The sequence below is a fragment of the Palaemon carinicauda genome, chromosome 30 (assembly GCF_036898095.1).
Source record: "Palaemon carinicauda isolate YSFRI2023 chromosome 30, ASM3689809v2, whole genome shotgun sequence".
In the NCBI taxonomy this organism is placed as follows: domain Eukaryota; kingdom Metazoa; phylum Arthropoda; class Malacostraca; order Decapoda; family Palaemonidae; genus Palaemon; species Palaemon carinicauda.
The window spans coordinates 66,100,092-66,119,455 of record NC_090754.1 but is presented as its reverse complement, the minus strand read 5'-3'; the positions used below and the strand labels follow the sequence as shown (position 1 = coordinate 66,119,455).

The 19,364-nt window shown below is 33.5% G+C and overlaps 1 protein-coding gene across 3 annotated transcripts in view; it reads left to right on the top strand.

The window, feature by feature from the left end:
* Positions 1–10,307, top strand: part of LOC137623234 (zinc finger-containing ubiquitin peptidase 1-like) — a 99,242-nt gene extending 88,935 nt beyond the window's left edge. For all 3 annotated transcript variants that reach the window (XM_068353971.1, XM_068353970.1, XM_068353969.1), the window contains exons 10-11: positions 3,306–3,535; positions 6,290–10,307. In XM_068353971.1, the coding sequence (XP_068210072.1) occupies positions 3,306–3,535; positions 6,290–6,334 (275 nt within the window). In that variant the 3' untranslated portion in view covers positions 6,335–10,307. The remainder of the gene's footprint in view (positions 1–3,305; positions 3,536–6,289) is intronic.
* The last annotated feature ends 9,057 nt before the right edge of the window (positions 10,308–19,364 follow it).

Below are 19,364 nucleotides of genomic sequence, written 5' to 3'. Positions count from 1 at the left end.
ACCCGTTAGTGTACGCACTGTCAGGGCGACTCCCATAGGAGAGACCAGTCAAAAGTCATTCCTTTTTGGCCTCTCGAATCAGTGAGTAAGAGCTTATGCCATGGCCACCCTCCATACTGTCTCCTGGCTTGACTGTGGTTAGACACAGAACATACTTCGCAAAAACAACTCTCAGTCTTTTACGAACTACAGGAGTCCTGTGCCGTTGGGTGAGAAGAGACCTGCTTGGCACACATCTCAGTATGGTAGTAGGGTAATTGGGGTTTGAAGATGAGGATTGCTTTGCTGGACTCTTGATCCATCGCATAGTGTCTCTATAGGGCTTTGGGGCTTTGAAGGTGTCTGCAGTTAAACCTTCGGATGCTGCCATACCTGTGACAGAGATAAGAAGTCTCTGGAACCTTCTCTGTTCCTGATTAGGATCAGCTACAACTTCTTCATGAAGGGATCCTTTGCATGCACAGCACTTTGAGTCCCCCAACCTGGCTGATCAGGAAGGAGAGAAGACAGAGGGGGAAGATGATGTTAGCATTCCCCCTGTCCTGCTGCCACAAATTATGGAATGCCTGTCATGCCTTGAGCAACCTGACAGAACCGGGCGACTCCCTTGGTATTAAGTGTCCTTCGGGATGGGCTGACAACCTTTTCTGGACCATCTGGCAATCTGATAATGTTGTTGATCACCCCAGCTTTGCACTGGCAGTTTCTTCCAGCCATCTTCCTCTTTGGAGAAGCTCATTCTACACGGGCACCTGTAACAGATCTCTTCGATGTTATTTGAAGGATCACTGGTCAGCCTCTAAGATCCCCCAAATGATCCAGTTCTACGGAGATGGGAGGCACAGGCGGATCTTCCTGGTGGCTGCACATGGAAGACCTCATCAGGGGAGTCAATCCTGACTCTCTACCTCCAGAAATGCAACTGTTCTCAGATGCATCAAAAAAGGGGTGGGGCATGTACCTGGGTAACCTGTTCAGCTGAGGTGTGTGGTCAGTGGAAGTACTCCTGCACCTCTTTGTCCTGGATTTCAACCAGTGGCTTCTAACTGCAAGTATCCAGGAACATTTGCAGGGGCTCTTGTTAGTGTTGTTGTGCAACAACTCCACCATAGTAGCCTATGTTAACAAGTAAAGAGACATGGTCTCATTTTTTAACCCCCTTTCTTAATAAAGCAGATGCTAATCTGGGCAGTGTACCATTGTCATGGATGTTAGATAATAAAGACACCTAACAGAGTGCAGCAGTTACTGAATGACATTTCTAGACCCCTTATATCTCTATATAACTATAAATTTTGTATTTTAGCCTTGAGAGAAATGGCTGAAGTATTAGTGTATATAATGATATAACACCAAATAGAACACAGCATACTCAGTTATACAACAACGGAAAATAAGCCGAGGCTAATTTCCAAGCCCTTGTCTAGTACTATGATATGGATTTTTGTCCTTTCTATAACCTGTTCCCTATTTTGAGTTATATAATAGTAAATAAATACCAAGAATTTTTTCTCTGGAATACCAGGGTATTCCCATCAATAATCAAACTCTTCAGTTCAATGAATTGTCATGCTACATGCTCATGAGACTCTATAGCCTAATTATCAAAATACTTAGAAGATTAGATTCTCTTTCCATGTATTATATTAATCTGTTATAGATGTTGAATTGTGTTTTTTCCCAACTAAAGGGGAGTTAAAAGGCTGATTGAGCACCCAAATTTACAAATACTGTATTAACTTACTGTAACAATCTTAGGATGTAATTCAAGTCAATTTTACTAAACACAGTAAAGGAAAATTACAGAATGATTAAGGGCCATGACTCACCACCTCTGCTTGAAATTTTGGAAATTCAGATTATTGCATTTTCAGCTAGGAGAACGTCTATATTTCATGTTTGCAAATTTTATTTTCAATGAAAAATTTTTTTTAAGGCTAACACGTCCTTTTCATATATTTATGTAAGCACATTGGTCCCTCACACAACCCTTTTCTGACCAGTGTATGTATTTATTTGCTCTTACTTAAGGAATTTGATGGTAATATATTTATGGTAGTTTCCCATAAACTTTAAGAGCACGTTTTCTTTGATCAAGGCTTACAAAGGGTGTAGTTTCCTTCTTTCGATGGTGTCGTGAATAAACATTTATTGCGTTTCTCTAAGTTATGTTCATGGTATTTTTTGTTGACTCCTAGTTTTATATTTACATTTCTTACATTATGGTTATACTGAACGATGCAAGAAGTATCAAGAGACAATACAGTAACTAAATATGCTTAAAGCATCAAATTTACCAAGAGAATAATCAGACAAGAGTGTATTATGCTAGCACTGCTTATTCAGGGATTTGAAGGAAGGGGCTCATCACTGCTTAGTAAATAATCCTGAAATATGATGATTATGACCTTATGATCCCCAGTGTTGAGGAAAATTACCTCTAAAAGTCCATACTTATGTATACTAACATACATTCAACCAATTTCTAAAAAAAAAAATGTAGAAGTCTATTTTCTCAAAATTGGAAATTTTCCTATTATTTTGTCAATATTGACCGTTCATTATCATTGAAACATGAAAAGATGCGGAATTTTATAGGTTACAAGCTGTATGTTCATTTTTTGGGGAAATATAAAACTTCCCTATGAAAAAGGCTGCCATTAAAAGTGATTCTTGTTCTTTGATAAGATAATACTTATAAAAAAAAGAGAAAGGGACATGATGCTTTCCCATACACAACTTTTACTTTATAGAATTCTCTTTCCAATGGTTTTCGAATAAAAGAAATCCATTGAGAAATAGAAATAGAAGTAGTAGTTTGAAGTAACCCTGAAATAACATTTTCAATGGGGCCAAGTCACGCCCTTTAAGCTGATTATAACCACAACAAATGAAAAGTCTTAAACTCAAAATCAAATTTTATCAGAATCATCATGTCCAAGGTATTCCATTGTTATATTTTTAGGTAGTTGTGATTTTTTTTTTATGTACCATTGATTGTGTTACAAGTATTTTTTGCTTTACTCTGGTTTAATACCAAAATATCCTCAGATCATTCCATTAATAGTTAATCTTTTTCATTCATTGAGATGAACTTGAATTTTACAACTGTTCAATTTTTCAGTTCTTATTGCTTAATTTTTCAGTTCTTAGTCAAATCAAATCCGCTGAGTTCAGTTAGAGTTTAGAAATGTAACTTGAAAGTGTCATTAGACTTTTGAAATATAGGTGGATAATTTTTATCTCATACTGCCAATACAGAACCTTCTCAGTACCCAAATCTGAAATAGATTTTTACCAATCAGGTCACAGTCGAACAATTATAGGCGTAGAACAGCTGGGTGGTAACGAAGGTGGAATACGACTACTGGTGTTGGACCCGTCCCATTCACCATCTCAAGTAAGCCAGCTTCTACACACACACACAGCACCAACAGCCATGAGATTACTTCGGAAGCCTCTCTCTAGTATGAGAGCCAAGCAGTATCAAATGGTGGTGGTTGTTGGTCTCATAGAGACTGAACAAGAATATAAGGTAAGATTGTTTATACTGTTTCTTTGACCCAAGCTGTATTGCTATTAGCCCTTTACTTTATCATCTACTGTAGCCTTTTTTCCTTAAAGGTGATTCAGCTTAATCATGTTTCAGAATTTTAGCCCTTGGGAGCTAACCCTATCAAGCCACACTGAGAGTACAGGAATATCATTCCATGATGTAGTTAATCTATTTCATTATTATGGGTAATATCAAGATTTGTGAAAATAACTCTGTATTTTAATCAGCAATATTAGTCGATTTCCTTTGTTGGCAACTAGAAGACCTGGAAGGTCAGACGGAGGAGTTTTATATAGTTGGCAATCATATGCCATGGGATTCCATGAACTTTGCTGCATCTTGGATTTTATTTATTAAAAATGAGATAGACTAGATAATGTTTCTCAAATAGGATTTCCAATCAAAAGTGACGCAAATATTAATGCGTTACATGTAGTTAAAGAAACTGTCACTACAAAGATCTGGGTTGTACAGTAGATATAATAATAATCATACTTTTAAGTTATGTTTTGTCTTATTGTATCCCTATGATTTGCACCAACCAGTAATTATATATAGATCTATATTATGAGATTCAACAACTACAGTTCTACAAGTATGCAATAGAATTGACACAAAGAGCATAGCATCATCTGCATAACTGACAAATTTTGTTTATAAGGCCAAGTCATGTTTCATAGGTCAAAAGCCTTACCATGAGAAGCACCAGAGATTACAATCCTGTTTGATCTATGATTATAAAAATCTTTTGTTCTGTAAGATAGGGAATGTCTTCAGTGGGGCTGGAAGGGCCGTTGGAATTGTTAATAAGATGGTTAAAGACAGGTTGTGAGTGCAGCCTAGTGGCCTCAATCTGTCTTTTGTTAGAGACTCATTACTTTTGTCTTTGGCCATAACAAGTACATACCGTATATTTTCGTGTAAAGGGCGAAATTTTAAGACCAGTTTTGTATGAAAAAAAGTCAGGGCTCACCTATTACACAAGAGATACTTTTGAAATTATGAAAATGATAATTTTTTTTTACCTCTGAACAACATGGATCTGATTGTTAAAGTTGTTTTCTTAACACCCAACACCACTTTTCTTATACAACCAACCCACAGACAAAGGCTTCATAACTATCTTATAGCGCTACTATTTAGAGGGTACCTTACGCCAAAGATTTGATGGTACTTTGGTAGGAGACGAGATGAATATTTAAGGAGTTTTTGATTGGATACAATATTCATCAAACAGTGTTAAACATAAGGACTTCATAGGTCAAAGTGACTCATTGAGCAATGAAAGGATTATGAAAATATATGTGCCCTCAATTCATGCGTGATTTTAAAGACTTTGAAGAACCAGTCAAGGAGGTGAAAGATTTTGAACAGCTGATTGAAGTTTACAAGAAATGGTATGGTCATGTCATGAGAAGAGATGAACAGTATATTGGGAGGAGAGTGATGGAAATGGAGGTACAGGGAACGAGAAGGAGAGGGAGACCAAAGCGAAGGTGGATGGACTGTATCAAGGATGACCTTCGATAAAAGGGATTAACCAGTGAAGAAATGTGGGATAGAGGTAGATGGAGAACGCTGGCCAGAAACATCGACCCCACATAAAGGTGGGAAAAGATACAGACAAAGAAGAAGAAGAAGAAGAAAAAATCACTAACAAACAAAGAATTGTTGTAGTTAAAGAAGCTATAGAAAATTGAATAAATTTTCCCTGATCCAGAACTAAGATCTTTTAAGCTCTAAGAAATGCAGCTGGTTTTTGTTACCATTTATCCAAGTGATTGTCTCACTTTGAGTCCCAGGATCCTTCAGCTGGACATTTTCTAAAATTACCAATGCCATTTAAGATTTTTTATTTTTCCTGCCTTCTAGGACAGATTTTTACAATGTGAAAGGATCACCATTCAGCAAACATTGCATCCGTTCCTTGTTAAAGTTAAAAAAAGAAAGACTATTGTGTCATCACCTGATCTTGATGCTGAAGAATCACTGCCATCAATATCAGATTTGACTTATAAAAATCCAGTTAATAAAATTTATAGTTTCATCTTTGGCATCAACATATAATTCCTCACTTCCAACTCCACATTCTTCTATGTCCAGTAAGCAAGAGAAATTCAAGCTTCAAGGTGAAGTGGACATTATTGATGTGTTAATAATATTAATACTGTATTGCAGTTTATAATGCCCTAACATTGTTGTATCATATTCTCTCTCTCTCTCTCTCTCTCTCTCTCTCTCTCTCTCTCTCTCTCTCTCTCTCTCTCTCTCTCTCTCTCTCTCTCTCAACCTACACATTTCATTCATGTTATACGTACTGTTCTTTACTTCGTTGGGAGGCTTATTTATGTAGTTACAGTATGTTGTTTTTATAAAATGATAGCAGGTTCTATCTACTTTTTCATGTGTTTATATGTATCGGGGCATGTAAGTCATTTGAAAGGGATAAAATCCTATCAGTTTTGGAAATTTCCTTACATTGGGTCTACTGGAACGAATTAACGAAGTAGGGTGGTGTAATATGTGTCTTGTGTGGACTAAATGTTCTTTATTTTTCTCTGGCGTAATTATATAAAGTATTGCTTGGATACCTATGTGAAACCAGCCATGCCTAAAGAGTATCTCTACTTGCAATACGCAAGACATCCTTTAAGTAACAATTTTAATGAGCCTAATATTAAGCCTCTCATTAATAACTTGGCAACTTTGTAATGCAGAATGTTATTTTTTCAGCAAAGCAAAATCCTACAAGCATCTATTCGGATACCGAAGGAATGAGATTAACAGCGACTGGAATACTTGCGAGATTAGTGACCTGATATTGATATTGATGAGATTGTCAGAAGGACATCACGATACCTGTGGTCTGAGGAACTTTTTCACTTTGAGATTACTGTATGATCCTTTATACGTTTAAATTTTTTGAGCAGGAAATAAGCAGTAAGTCTCCCATTGCACTGATTGTGTTTCTTGCTGGATAAATATGTGGAGTCCTTGACTGTAGTTTGTGGTATTCTTGTCAGGAAATGTGTTCTTGGAAAGACATTAGCAGGTCTTTATTGACATTATCTCTCAAATATCTTGGCACCAAAGAATCATAAAGGTAAATTGACTTTCTTCGGCCAGGGTTATTTTCTTTTCTTTTGGAAGAAGCAGTTCTGGTAAAAGTGTTTGGTTTAATCAAGATAAAATAGAATGTTAAGCAGAGCTTTTGTATCTGAAAATCAGTTGTGCTCTTCATATGAACTTAATGGATGAAAGAAACATTTAAAAACCTAAAGGACTCAAATTATCTGTAAGAAAAGGACTACATTAGTTAAAAATATGACAGGCTCACTGCCGTTATAGATTGTGATATACCTTAATATTTTGTATCAATAATATCTGTCTTAAGATAAGATGAAGAGACTTATTGTGAGAGTTTTGCATTACCTTCAGCCATCTGGTTTGCCCTCAGAACCCAAGATATATGAAAAAATTTTGAAATCATGAATGTTTCCCCTGTTCCAGTAGATCCAGTTGGCAGAAGGTGCTTTGCAAGACATTATGTAGTCAATATTTCATACTTGATTGTACTTTGCTGAAATTTATCAATCTTATTTGACCTATAGACATCATTGCAAACCCAGGCTCGTATATTACAATTCATAGCAAACCATATCTTAAGGAAAATGAATCCACCACTTGCTAGATACTGTGTAAAGGATTTATACTGAGTACATTTGTCAATTTTTTTAATTTCATCTTTACCCCTTAAAATGATTCCAGGTTACTATGTTTGTTACATTGGTATTTTAAGTTGCTTTTCAATTTAGTTCATCTCCGTATCACTATTTGATGGAGTCAAGTACTGGTGTATCCAGAACAGATTTAAGCTTATCTAACTGATTTATTAAATGTAGGCACTGAAGAACTTGAACAATTTATTTATAGCATCTGGTACAGAAGGTGCTGAGTACTCGTCCCATGCCAGATCAGGATTTGACACCCCAAGTGTTGTTTTAAAAGAATGTAAATGGGTATAACAATAGGGATCTTGGGTTATTAACTGAATTGGTCCATCTGTCTGTTGTAAGTTAGATCTACAAATGAGACCTAAAATGTTCATAACTGTATAATACTGTGGTTAATATTCTTCTATTCATTTTAGTCAAGAAATGTGCGTATTTGAGTATTTTGAAGTTCCTAAAGTATGATGCTAATAGTATGTTTCCCTTTGTGTATCGCCATGTGTGCGGGCACATTCAAATAAAGCATTTTCATGAGCTGAAAGTTAACAAAGACTAAAACCTCATACTACTAATGTAGTGTTTTCTCTCACTTTAAAGATTTTCCAGTGGTATTACATCTTTATCAAGAATTTTACTCAGAGATATTAATTCCAATATTGCAATCACTTAACACTTTACAGTATATCTGATTTTACTTAATGTTGATTTTACTTAATGTTGACAGGCCAAGAATTTTACAAATAATTTTTATTTTTCACAATTGGTTTCCCTCAAAGCATTGTTTATATTCATGTGTTAAGACTTTGTAGTTAAACCTCATCTTTATTGATCAGTTTAAGTTTGGGACCAAGTATTCAGAATATTTTCTTGCTTGAGTGAATGTTTGTTATTTGACAAGTTGAGCACAGTAAATGTTTGAGAAGATGGATGACAGAAAAATTAATTGCTGCCTTCTTAATCAGACTAGGTAGGTGTTCAGGGTAGAATGAACGGTTTTCAAGGGTGACAGATAGAATGACTTCATATTGTCTTGTGATTTTTAATTTCTATCTGAATGTACCACTGCCCACGAGCTTTATTTTTTTGTGTAATTTTTCACAAACTTTATAAACCCATTTTGGTAATTTAGAATTTATTGTTTTCTATTTTGAGTATATTGTATTGGGTTAATTGATTTTTTTATATATATTTTTTTTGTTGGAAGGGAAGTTGAAATTACATTCAATTAAAGTACAGATAGATTTATTTGGCTCTTCATAGATGTATTTATAAATACATAATGTGGGTTTCATTAATTGTGATAATACATTTTATATATAGGGTAAAGATTCAGTAAATTAATATGGTTATTTTGATTTAGAATTTGAATGAAATGTTGGGTTATGCAAAATTTGGGGGATAAAACTGAAATTAATTGACATGAAGCATCCAAATTACTGAATGATACTTATGCAGTTTCATATTTTAATTGTATTGAAATAATGTTTAGTAAAAATTCTAATATTCTATTTTTTCTTTTTAAAATGTATTGGAAAGTAAGACTTTTTCTTGAATGTAGAAATTCCAAATGTTTCAGTGCAATAAGATGGAACCCTTTAAACTTGGAAAATGCTTTAGTATCAAATCGTCTCTATCTTGAGCTTTTAAATAAATACCTCTCCATGCATTATCTCCCACTTCACATTTCAATTTTAATACATACATGCATATACCAAGGCACTTCCCCCAATTTTGGGGGGTAGCCGACATCAACAAATGAAACCAAATAAGAAAGGGGATCTCTACTCTCTACTCTCAATTTTAATACCCTACAGTAATTGGTTGTTCTAAAGTGGACAAAATCGAAAATTATAATCTTGAGGAAAAGAGTGATACATAAATACATTTTTTTTAATTCACCATTCTCATGTACTGTAATACATGATTAAACTAGAGGGGCAGTCAGTAGAGTGCAGACCTCCACTGCAGCAGCTTATTTCACTACCTTTTACTCGACCTTGACCTTTGACCTTAACATGTATTACTTGGCGTGGATTTTCATGCTCTCAAATATGAACCAAGGTTGAAGTCTCTGTGACAATAATGTTCAAACTTATTGCTGATTATATGAATTGGACATTTTGTTTGACCTTGACCTTTCCAAAATTTAATAATTTCCAGTTTTTTTTTACATAAGTTTATCCCTGCAAGTTTCATTACTCCACAATTAAAATTGTGGCCAGGAAGCTGTTCACAAACAAATGAACACACAAATGGGCAAAAACCTATCCTCCTTCCAACTTCATTGGTAGAGGTAAAAACTATTGATTATTATTTGAAGATTTGATCAAAAGTTTATCTACATTTGTAATGAGTTCAAGTGAAATTTTAGATTATATGATGTCCTTTCTTAATGTTTAGCTGAGTGTTGTATAGAAGTCCATTAGAGTATTTTTTCCTTCTTTTTTTACAGATTATACAGAAGGTTTACTCCCTTTAAAAAAAAATTTATTCCATTGCTTTCCCCTATTCAAAATGCCTTCCAATTTTTGGTAGAGGTTTAGTGCTCCAGTTAGATTAAGCTCTTCCCATTTATCACCATTCTTTTTGGTGGGTTTTCTTCAGACTGCCAGTTTTATTGGTCACTGTCATTGATACGAATAAAGGTACATATCCAGTGACCTATGAGTAGATTATTTCCAACAAGTGGTCGTCATTAAAATTTTATGTAATTTGCGGACTACATATTGTATTTCAGTTTTTATCTTTTATGAGTTTTAACAGGACATAAGTCTCTACAGTCTTTTCGATCCCTTCTGATCCCTCATCTGGACTAGGTCTTTATTTATCTCCCACTTCTTAATTTCCTGGGCCTGCTATGGTCCTCCTCCTCCTACGACTTTCATATCTACTGCTTTATTGATAAATGTTCCCTCTTTATGTATCCAAATCCTATCAGTTTTACACTATCTTAGCCTATTTTCCAGCCTTTGTCATTTACATTTACATTTTTTTTTTACATATTTCATGGTTGGAAATTTGTTTTTTCAATATTAAACTTACCCGATGATCATATAGCTGACAGCTTTATGATCATCGGGTAAGTATATTCAAAAATTTATTTTACTAATGAAAATAACATTTTTCAATATTAAACTTACCCGATGATCATATAGCTGTCAGCTATATGATCATCGGGTAAGTATATTCAAAAATTTATTTTACTAATGAAAATAACATATTATTACAAATGAACACAAGCTGTTAGTCAATAGTAATCTGTAGAGTAGTTTAATAAAAAACAAATTAACTAACTTAATTATGAACCATGATTTTTGTAATTTATTGGGTAAACAGGTCAGGCCAAAATTTATTAACAAACTATGTTAGGTACAGCAGGTATTTTTTTCAACAACAATTCAGCATCTTGAATCAGGGATTCTAAAATTTGGGCTTTTATCCCAAAGCAGGTTTTCCTTGACACAAGAGAAAGACATTCTGGAAGGGTAGATATTTAGATCGAGATCTCAATGTTTGCTTGTCAGCCTCATTTAGTCTGAGAGGCAGATTGGAGTTCTAAATCTTACTGTATTCACTGACTTCTTAGTGCTAAATACCTCACTCATTTTCTTTTGATGAGCATCATTATCATCCAGTGGTATTTACCATAACTGTTGATGTATTTTTTAGTGTATTTCTTCATATGTAGTTACACCATCCCTCCTCTTTTTGTTCAATCTTTGAACTTGTAGGGGTGTGTAAACTTTCATGTCAAAGTGTAATTGAATAATAAACATCAAAATGTGTTGCCTACCACCTTGTTAAGATTTTTGTGAATAAGAGTAGTCATGTTGCTTAAAACTCTCTAGTGTATATTTCTCTTATGAAAAAAGAATACTGTACTGCATTAGCATTTATAGCCCTCTTTTGCTGTAGATTGCTACAGTATTAGAGTACTTATAGTAAGAATTATACATATGAATAGTCTTTAATGATGATTTTCATTACTGTTTGCATATTCTGTTATTGCTTTGACAGGAAGTTTAAACAAGATTAGGATTTTAGCAGTACTACATGTTATTTTTGCAAATATTTTTTTTTTACTTTTTGAAAAGGCCTGATTTCTTGAATGTGTGATCTTCAATTTTTCTTAATTTGTATACAGTATGTAAGAATTTTTAGGTAAAAGTTAAGTTGTGATTGCCTCAGAAGGATATGCATTGGATTTCTTTTGATCTTTTATGTTGGGTTTTAATTTGATCTGGGGGGGGGGGTATTTTATTTATGTTAGGAGGTTATAGTTTTAGCTTTCAGTATAGGAATTCTTGCCTATATTATTGGACATTAGATTTGTCAGCAGCCACAATTCAAAAAGGGAAAAAAGATGAATTGCAAATCTGTTAAAGTGCAGTTAATTGTGGGAATGTAATCTAGTAGAAATTTGATGTTTGGCGAGTTTATTGCAATTGTCAAAACTATCCTTTTGTGTATGTTCCGTGGCTTTGTTATGCTCTAGAAACCTTACGAAAATTATCATATATAATGCTTGATAGTGTCTCTAAACTGTATAAGTAAAGTTGTTAATTTACACTTTCCAAAATTCTGCTTTTCTCAAATATCATGAATGCTGTAGTATTTGTTTTACAGGCATTACTGTTAAGTTTATTATGACCTTCTCTGATGTGGAAACTAGTCAATAAAAATCTCACTAGTCATTTTTTGTTCTGTAATGCCATACTATTTTGTATAGATTAGATCATTATGAATATTATTCTTCATGAAAATAATTATAATTAACGGTTTATCTAAGACTTTGGTGACTATAGTACTTCTTAGAGACTGAACAAATAATAATTGTACTTATAGCTTCAGAGAGTAAGAAACTGTAGAAATATTTGAAATGGACAAATGTTAATTGCTTCTCTTCACTCATTCAAATCCTGTGTGTTTAGCAAGTGGTTGAAATTCTTTACCTGTTTTTTTTTTTCCCAATGCCTGGCAAAATGTCATGTCAAAATAGTCCTTTGGGCCTCTTCCATGCAAATCAGTCGGTGACTTGGGCACTTGAGCTGCACATTAATTGTGCCAACCGGCAATTCCAAGAAAAGGAAATTGCTTACCATGTTACTTCAAAGAGAAATTTGTGCAATACTGTTTTCTTATTGAATGTGATATTTCTAATGTCATCAGTAGGATTCTGTATGGCTGGAACAATTGCAGGTATAAGTGAGACATTTAAGATAAATTTTGTAGTTGTGAGTGTTTTGCAGAAAGAAATAAGCATAGTTGATAAAAAAAATGAAGTAACAGAGTATTTCAAAACATTTATTTGCAGCACATCCCAAATGCTGGATGAAAGTAGTCATTGTAACAGAGAAACAGTAGGTTCAAAGAGAGCGGTGAAGATGCAGGTATCAAGATTAGTAATGCTTTTGTTTCTTGGATATTGAACTTCCAAAGAATAGGTTTTCAGCTTTGTGAATGCATAGAAGAACTTTAGTGCTTTATTATGGATCAAAATGTTGTAATATATTATATGTGAAAGAATCAAAAAGAAAATAAAAATATGGTGGCTTGATCAGATGTGATAACGTTGAATTTCTTCATATTGTGTAAATCTTTGTAAATCAATCTCTCTGGTATATCATTTTACTGTACTTCAAATATATTTTGTTATAGCATAATTTTGTTATGACTAATAAATAAAACTTATTTTGTGGGTTCCTGCAGGTGAGGAAGAACTTTTAGTTGCCTATAACTGATAATAGTGGCCTTTCATTATATATGTGCCATTGATTCTTTTCTCTTAGGAAGATGTGAGATTCTCAATAGGGCTCAGTACACAAGATAATTTCTATTTTGAAAGTATTTGCTGTTTTTCTTTTTTCATATATCAAATGCCTGATGTAAAGGAAAAGATTTAGTCTTTTTGTGTGCTGTCTTTTCCTTTAGGTTAACTCGGAAAGCCTCTTGCATTAGCCCCACACTTTGTGGATGGTAAGGAGTCCAAAAAAATTTTACATTTTACCTGAACACTTTATCATACAACAATAATCTCTCTCTGAAAGATGGAGGCAAGCTGTCATGTTCATTTCTTTTGAAGCTTAGAACTTTTATCAGTGTCTTTGATTTGTGAAGTTTTTGGCATACTCTCATAGAGAAGACATATTCATGGGCTGAAATTAACCATTTTGAAAGCCTTTTTTTTCTGCTCACTCATGTGGTTGTTAATGCCTATAGAGTATTGGGCTTATATATGGCAGGAGGTACAAGTTCAGCATAACATACAATTATCAGGTGCCTGTGATATCATTGTGGTAGTTAGTATAAACATGTATTACTGCAATGGAAATTTAAAACTAACCCTTAAGGTGTTTGGCATGGTACTGTTTAACATTGTTGCTTGTTACAAACTCTCAGTTCTTGCTGCTATGTTGTGATCTGTTACAGTGTGTAGAAGTTAATACCCTCTATTTTTCTCTATTAGTGAATTTATTCGTGTAAATGTTTGTGATGTGAATGACCATGAAGAATTACCAAAATAATCTAATTGAGTTGATGATATCTCAAAATTTGATCATAACATTAAGATAAGCAAGATACTTCTTAATTCGATTCGGTTGAATCATTGTTTATATAAGCATTGAATTTCACATATTCTCTTTGAGAACAACGGCTGCATGTGCTTAGTGACTGTGTTGAACAAGTGTCAACTGTTATAAACTCTTGGATGTCATGGTGTTTTTGTAAGACTTAAGATGCCTGAGCAATTTACTTGTAGTCTTCTTAAGCGATGCCTTATTATTGAAAGGTTGATATTCATTGGTTGAAGAAAATGTGCCAGATCATTTGTTTTGGCAATCAGATCATGTCAAAGAATAGCCTATATGACTGAGTGTAAATGAAATTTACGATATATATATACTGTATGTCTATGGAATGTTTCCTTTTGTTGATGTTTAGTGAAGAAAAATTTTTATATTTTTTACTGAAAACATAAGTGTATGTAGGTATATATTTAGAATTAATCATTGATAAGAGCAAGGTTTGAAAAATTGGGTGAGAGCAATAATTGTATCATGTAAATTCATTGAACCATAACTTGTGAACAAAATGAGACATGACATTGAACAAAATGGAGAAGTATTTAAAATTGTTAATATAAATAACATCATTTCCTAGGTCACAGATTTTCACAGTTTACTTAATTGATAATAGGTACTTCTAGGGGATTGGTCTTTGAGTCTTCTGTCTTCCTTGTTGCTGCCTTTACTGTAGGGGTCGTATGCACGATCATTGTGGCTACCTAACAAAAGTTCCAAGAGTACTGTGCTTATAAGCATAAAAGCCTTGAATAGGTGTTGTGAAACTGGGTACACAATAGGTCATTTTTCAACCTTAAAATGAGATAAATTATACACAACATCCATTTGGAGTTTTCTGCCTTATAATTTTTGCTTGGTAGTAATCTTGTGTACAGATCTTTACGTCTTTAATGCTAACTCTTATGTTAATTTTTTTTTTCATTTATTATGTTTTCTTGCAATGATTAGATGCTGTAATTTTTAACATGTATTTGTAAAGCCAAGAAAGGGGCTTCATCATAAGATTTTTATAAATCAAATCATCCTTCTTTTTAATGTTTAGAAAAGATTTGCTATTGTTCAATTTATCTTGATACTAAGAAGTGGTTGATTTTACCTTAGTTTAGGAATCGAGATGGAATTTTTATCCAGATAAATTCCTGTGACTGATCTTCAATGCTTTATTAATTTAGCTGTCACATGTGTGTATTGTTTGCTCTTATTATGTTGGATATGTCTCTTCAGCAAGGGATAATTTAAATTTCAGTATGTAAAATGCTTTTATTAAGGAACTTTCCATAATAGTTTTGGGTACTGGACACGAAGATAACTGTATGTTCTTTGGGATAATTTGAATTTGGCTTAATGCATTTTATGTTGAGCTGAAAGACCGACTCCTTGATATACCCAGCACAGTATCTCACACATCACTTAGTTTTCTGTTTTGTTATGGTGTACAATCACACCTTGTGGGACTTGGAAAAATAAAGTCTAGCATCTTGCAATATCTGTTTTATTTAATCTCACTGGCATAAAATATAGCCGATTCTTGCCTCTCACAGTGCAACGCAGTTTTTATTTCTTTAAAAGTGTTGGTGATAAAATACATGGTAAGAAAATTGGCATGAACCAGTGACGTATCCATTCCTGATAAAAGAATATACACACACACACACACACATTTACATATATATATTTATATATATATATATATATATATATATATATATATATATATATATATATATATATATATATATATATATATATATATATATATATAGCTAGCTTTTGGTAAACAAAATGAGATTATGAAAATTAAAATGCTTCTTTCTTTAAAAAGGAAATGTTTAATCAGATGGTCTGATTAGTATTATTTATGCATGAGAAACTTAAAGACTCACTAAAGCCTTAGAACAAGCTATTTACAACTGTGAGTATGTGTGGCAGACTTTTTGGAGATGTGGTCCGGGAATACCTCCCTGCAACAGGCAACAAAGTTTCCCAGTGGATATGAGCACAATCACTTGGGCACACTGTCAAGGAAAATGCCTCTGATGTTGCAAACCTTCATACCAATGTGCTGTCTAGAGAAGATTACTTCCTCATAAAATCTTTCAAACTCTACTTTAGATTTATTAGTACTAAAGCCATCAGCATACTTAGGTGCTATCTTGAATTTGTTTTAAGGGCCTCATTGAGATGGTGGACAGGTGATTAATTTACAGACAATATCCCTGAAAGCAGAAAATGAGCTGTAGTTTAACAACATATTTGTTGACTTAAATTCTGCCTACTGGTTTTCATTCAGAAATGAACATCTCCCCCTTTGAGACACTTAGGAAAAGGAGTGTAAGCCTACTTGCTAACTAGCCTTTACTGTACTTTTGCTGGTTCAATTTAACTTCTCATTAATACATCTTGTATGATAAGCAAATTTAATTCACTTTCAGAGAACTACTTCAAACCAATAATGAACTCATCCTTCAATTTACTAACTATACTGTATACAAATCAACCTATGAAAGGAACAAAAGACATGAGTTGGGGTAATTTAACTTATCTTTATTCGGTAAAATTACCCTACAGCAATGATGAATTGGAAATCATAATATTAAAAAAGGACCACAAGTAAAACAATGAATTAAAAGCACCATACACAATTAATGATAAATGAAAAAAGGGTGATAAAATGATTACAAATTCATATTGATGGAGATGAAAAGCAAAATAAATTATGATAAGATTAATCTAAATACTCATGAACTTAGATCATAAGTCTATTGTAAATGTTCTATCACTAAATAAAGGCATATCACAAAGTTAGACGCGTGGTCAGTGACCTGAGGCTTAAATACATTACCATATACTTAAAATAGGCCAGAATTGTCTAAAAATGCATAATACCTTATCTAACAAGGGGAATAGCTATATAAAGTTGTAACACAAAGATAAATTTATGTAAGCCCTAGTCCAAAAAATGGCGATGTCTTAAAGTTCACTTTTCTGACTTATGTACGGAGAATTATCGTGTCCTAAAGTTAACACGTTTTGGCCCATCCCCAAATTCCCTGGCTTTCGGTTGATCGGGATTGCTGGTTCTGGAATCCTCCTCAGACCTGTCCTCTAGGGTTGCCACCATAACACCAGGACTCTTCTGTCTTCTTCTGGATAGTTATTGAGAGTGCAGTGTAGGCTTGAGAAGTAAATGCATCTTGATATGCCATATCCTGTTTACAACACAGGGCTTAATGGGCTTGTGGAACGTGACTTTTATGCAAGTTTTTTTTTTTTTTATAATACAAGGGGTAATCTTGCTGCTCCAGAGAAATATACATAAGAATAACCCTAACTGTCTGGCAAACAAAAATAATGAAGCAATTAAAAAGGTCTTTAGGAAAGGACCGTATGCAGGGGACAAAACATATTCCCGAATCCATCAAACTTGAGTTGTAGAAGAGAGATAAAAATGAAAGGCTTATAAGTTATCAATACTTATGTTATTACCATAATCAGGTCAAGCAATTTATCAAGTAATACACACCTTAAACAATAGCATGAAAGAACCAGCACACACGAGCGTACAGTATGTTTTCTCGGGTATATACCACCATAACATCGCAAGACAAGGCGTATATCCAAATAGGATACTTAAGTAAGAAAAGGAAAATATGGAAATATTAGGGTTAACTATGCTACAGCATTCATAAGCAGAACCAAAATATAAAGAATAAAGAAAATTCCTCACAGTTTATATATATATATATATATATATATATATATATATATATATATATATATATATATATATATATATATATATATATATATATATATATCATCGTATGCCTATTGATGTATTGATGCAAAGGGCCTGGGTTAGATTTCGCGAGTCGACTCTATTATCATGAGCTTTTAGTTCAATACTTCATTCATCATCTCCTGCTTCACGCTTCATATTCCTCAGCCATGTGGGCCTGGGTCTTCCAGCTCTTCGTACGTGGTGGAGCCCAGTCAAATGTTTTGTGAACTAATCTCTCTCGAGGAGTGCAAAGAGCATGCCCAAACCATCTTCATCTACCCCTCACCATGATTTCTTCCACATATAGCATCTGAGTAATCTCTCTTATAGTTTCATTTCTAATCCTGTCCTGCCATTTAACTCCCAATATTCTTCTGAGGGCTTTATTTTCCTCAAACATACTAAATTTGTTGGAGAATCTTTCATTGACACACTCACACTATATATATATATATATATATATATATATATATATATATATATATATATATATATATATATATATATATATATATATATATATATATATATATGTATATATAGAACATTACCTTGGTTTTACTTATTAATTTTCAGTCCTACATTCATGCTTTCTCTATTCAAATCTTCTATCATCTATTGGCATTGTTCACTAAACAATTATATTATCTGCAAATCTTATGTTGTTACAGAATTCATCATCAATGTTAATTCCCACATTTTCGCAATGTGAATTCTTAAATACTAATTAATTTAGGAGAGATGAGATTGCTCTGTCGAATTTCTTTCATAATTGGCATATTTTCACGCTCTCTATGTAGGTTTAGAATTTATGTACAATCATGTTCATATGTGATGACACTGTACTTTAATTATAGTTCACACGTAAAAAAAAAGAAAGTATTTTTAGTTTTTATAAATTCTCTGAATTATAAGTGCAAATAAGTACATGCATCATGAACATATCAATATAAGAGACTCTTTAGCTATGGTAAGCAGCTCTTCTAGGAGAAGGACACTCCAAAATCAAACCACTGTTCTCTAGTCTTGGGTAGTGCCATAGCCTCTGTACCATGGCCTTTCACTGTCTTGGGTTAGAGTTCTCTTGCTTGAGGGTACACTCGAGCACACTCTCCTATCTTATTTCTCTTCCTCTTGTTTTGTTAAAGTTTTTATAGTTTATATAGGAGATATTTATTGTTGTTACTCTTCTTAGAATATTTTATTTTCCTTTTTTCCTTTCCGCACTGAGCTATTTTCCCTGTTGGAGCCCCTGGGCTTATAGCATACTGCTTTTCCAACTAGGGTTGTAGCTTAGTAAGTAATAATAATAATAATAATAATAATAATAATAATAATAATAATAAGATTAGAAAAATACTGGTATAAACTTCACCTTTTTCGATATCATGCATGAAATAAAAAGAAACATTCTGAACAATAAAACCAAAATTGCCAATCGCACGTAATCTTCCTGAGCAAGAAAATTTGCCCCTGTGACTGAAAAGTTTGTATGGCCGCAAAAGCCAGGAAATAATGATACAACTTGTCTGTTAACATATGGCGACATTCAACACTTATCCTACTTCTCGCTTGGCTGACGTTGGGATGATGGGGTATCATGGCCAACATCAAATAAATTCTAGAGCTGAAGATGTTGTAAAATAAAAGAAATTTCAGGGTTGGCATGGAAATGTGTCTAGTAAATAATAAGAGGCGAAATACTAATCAAA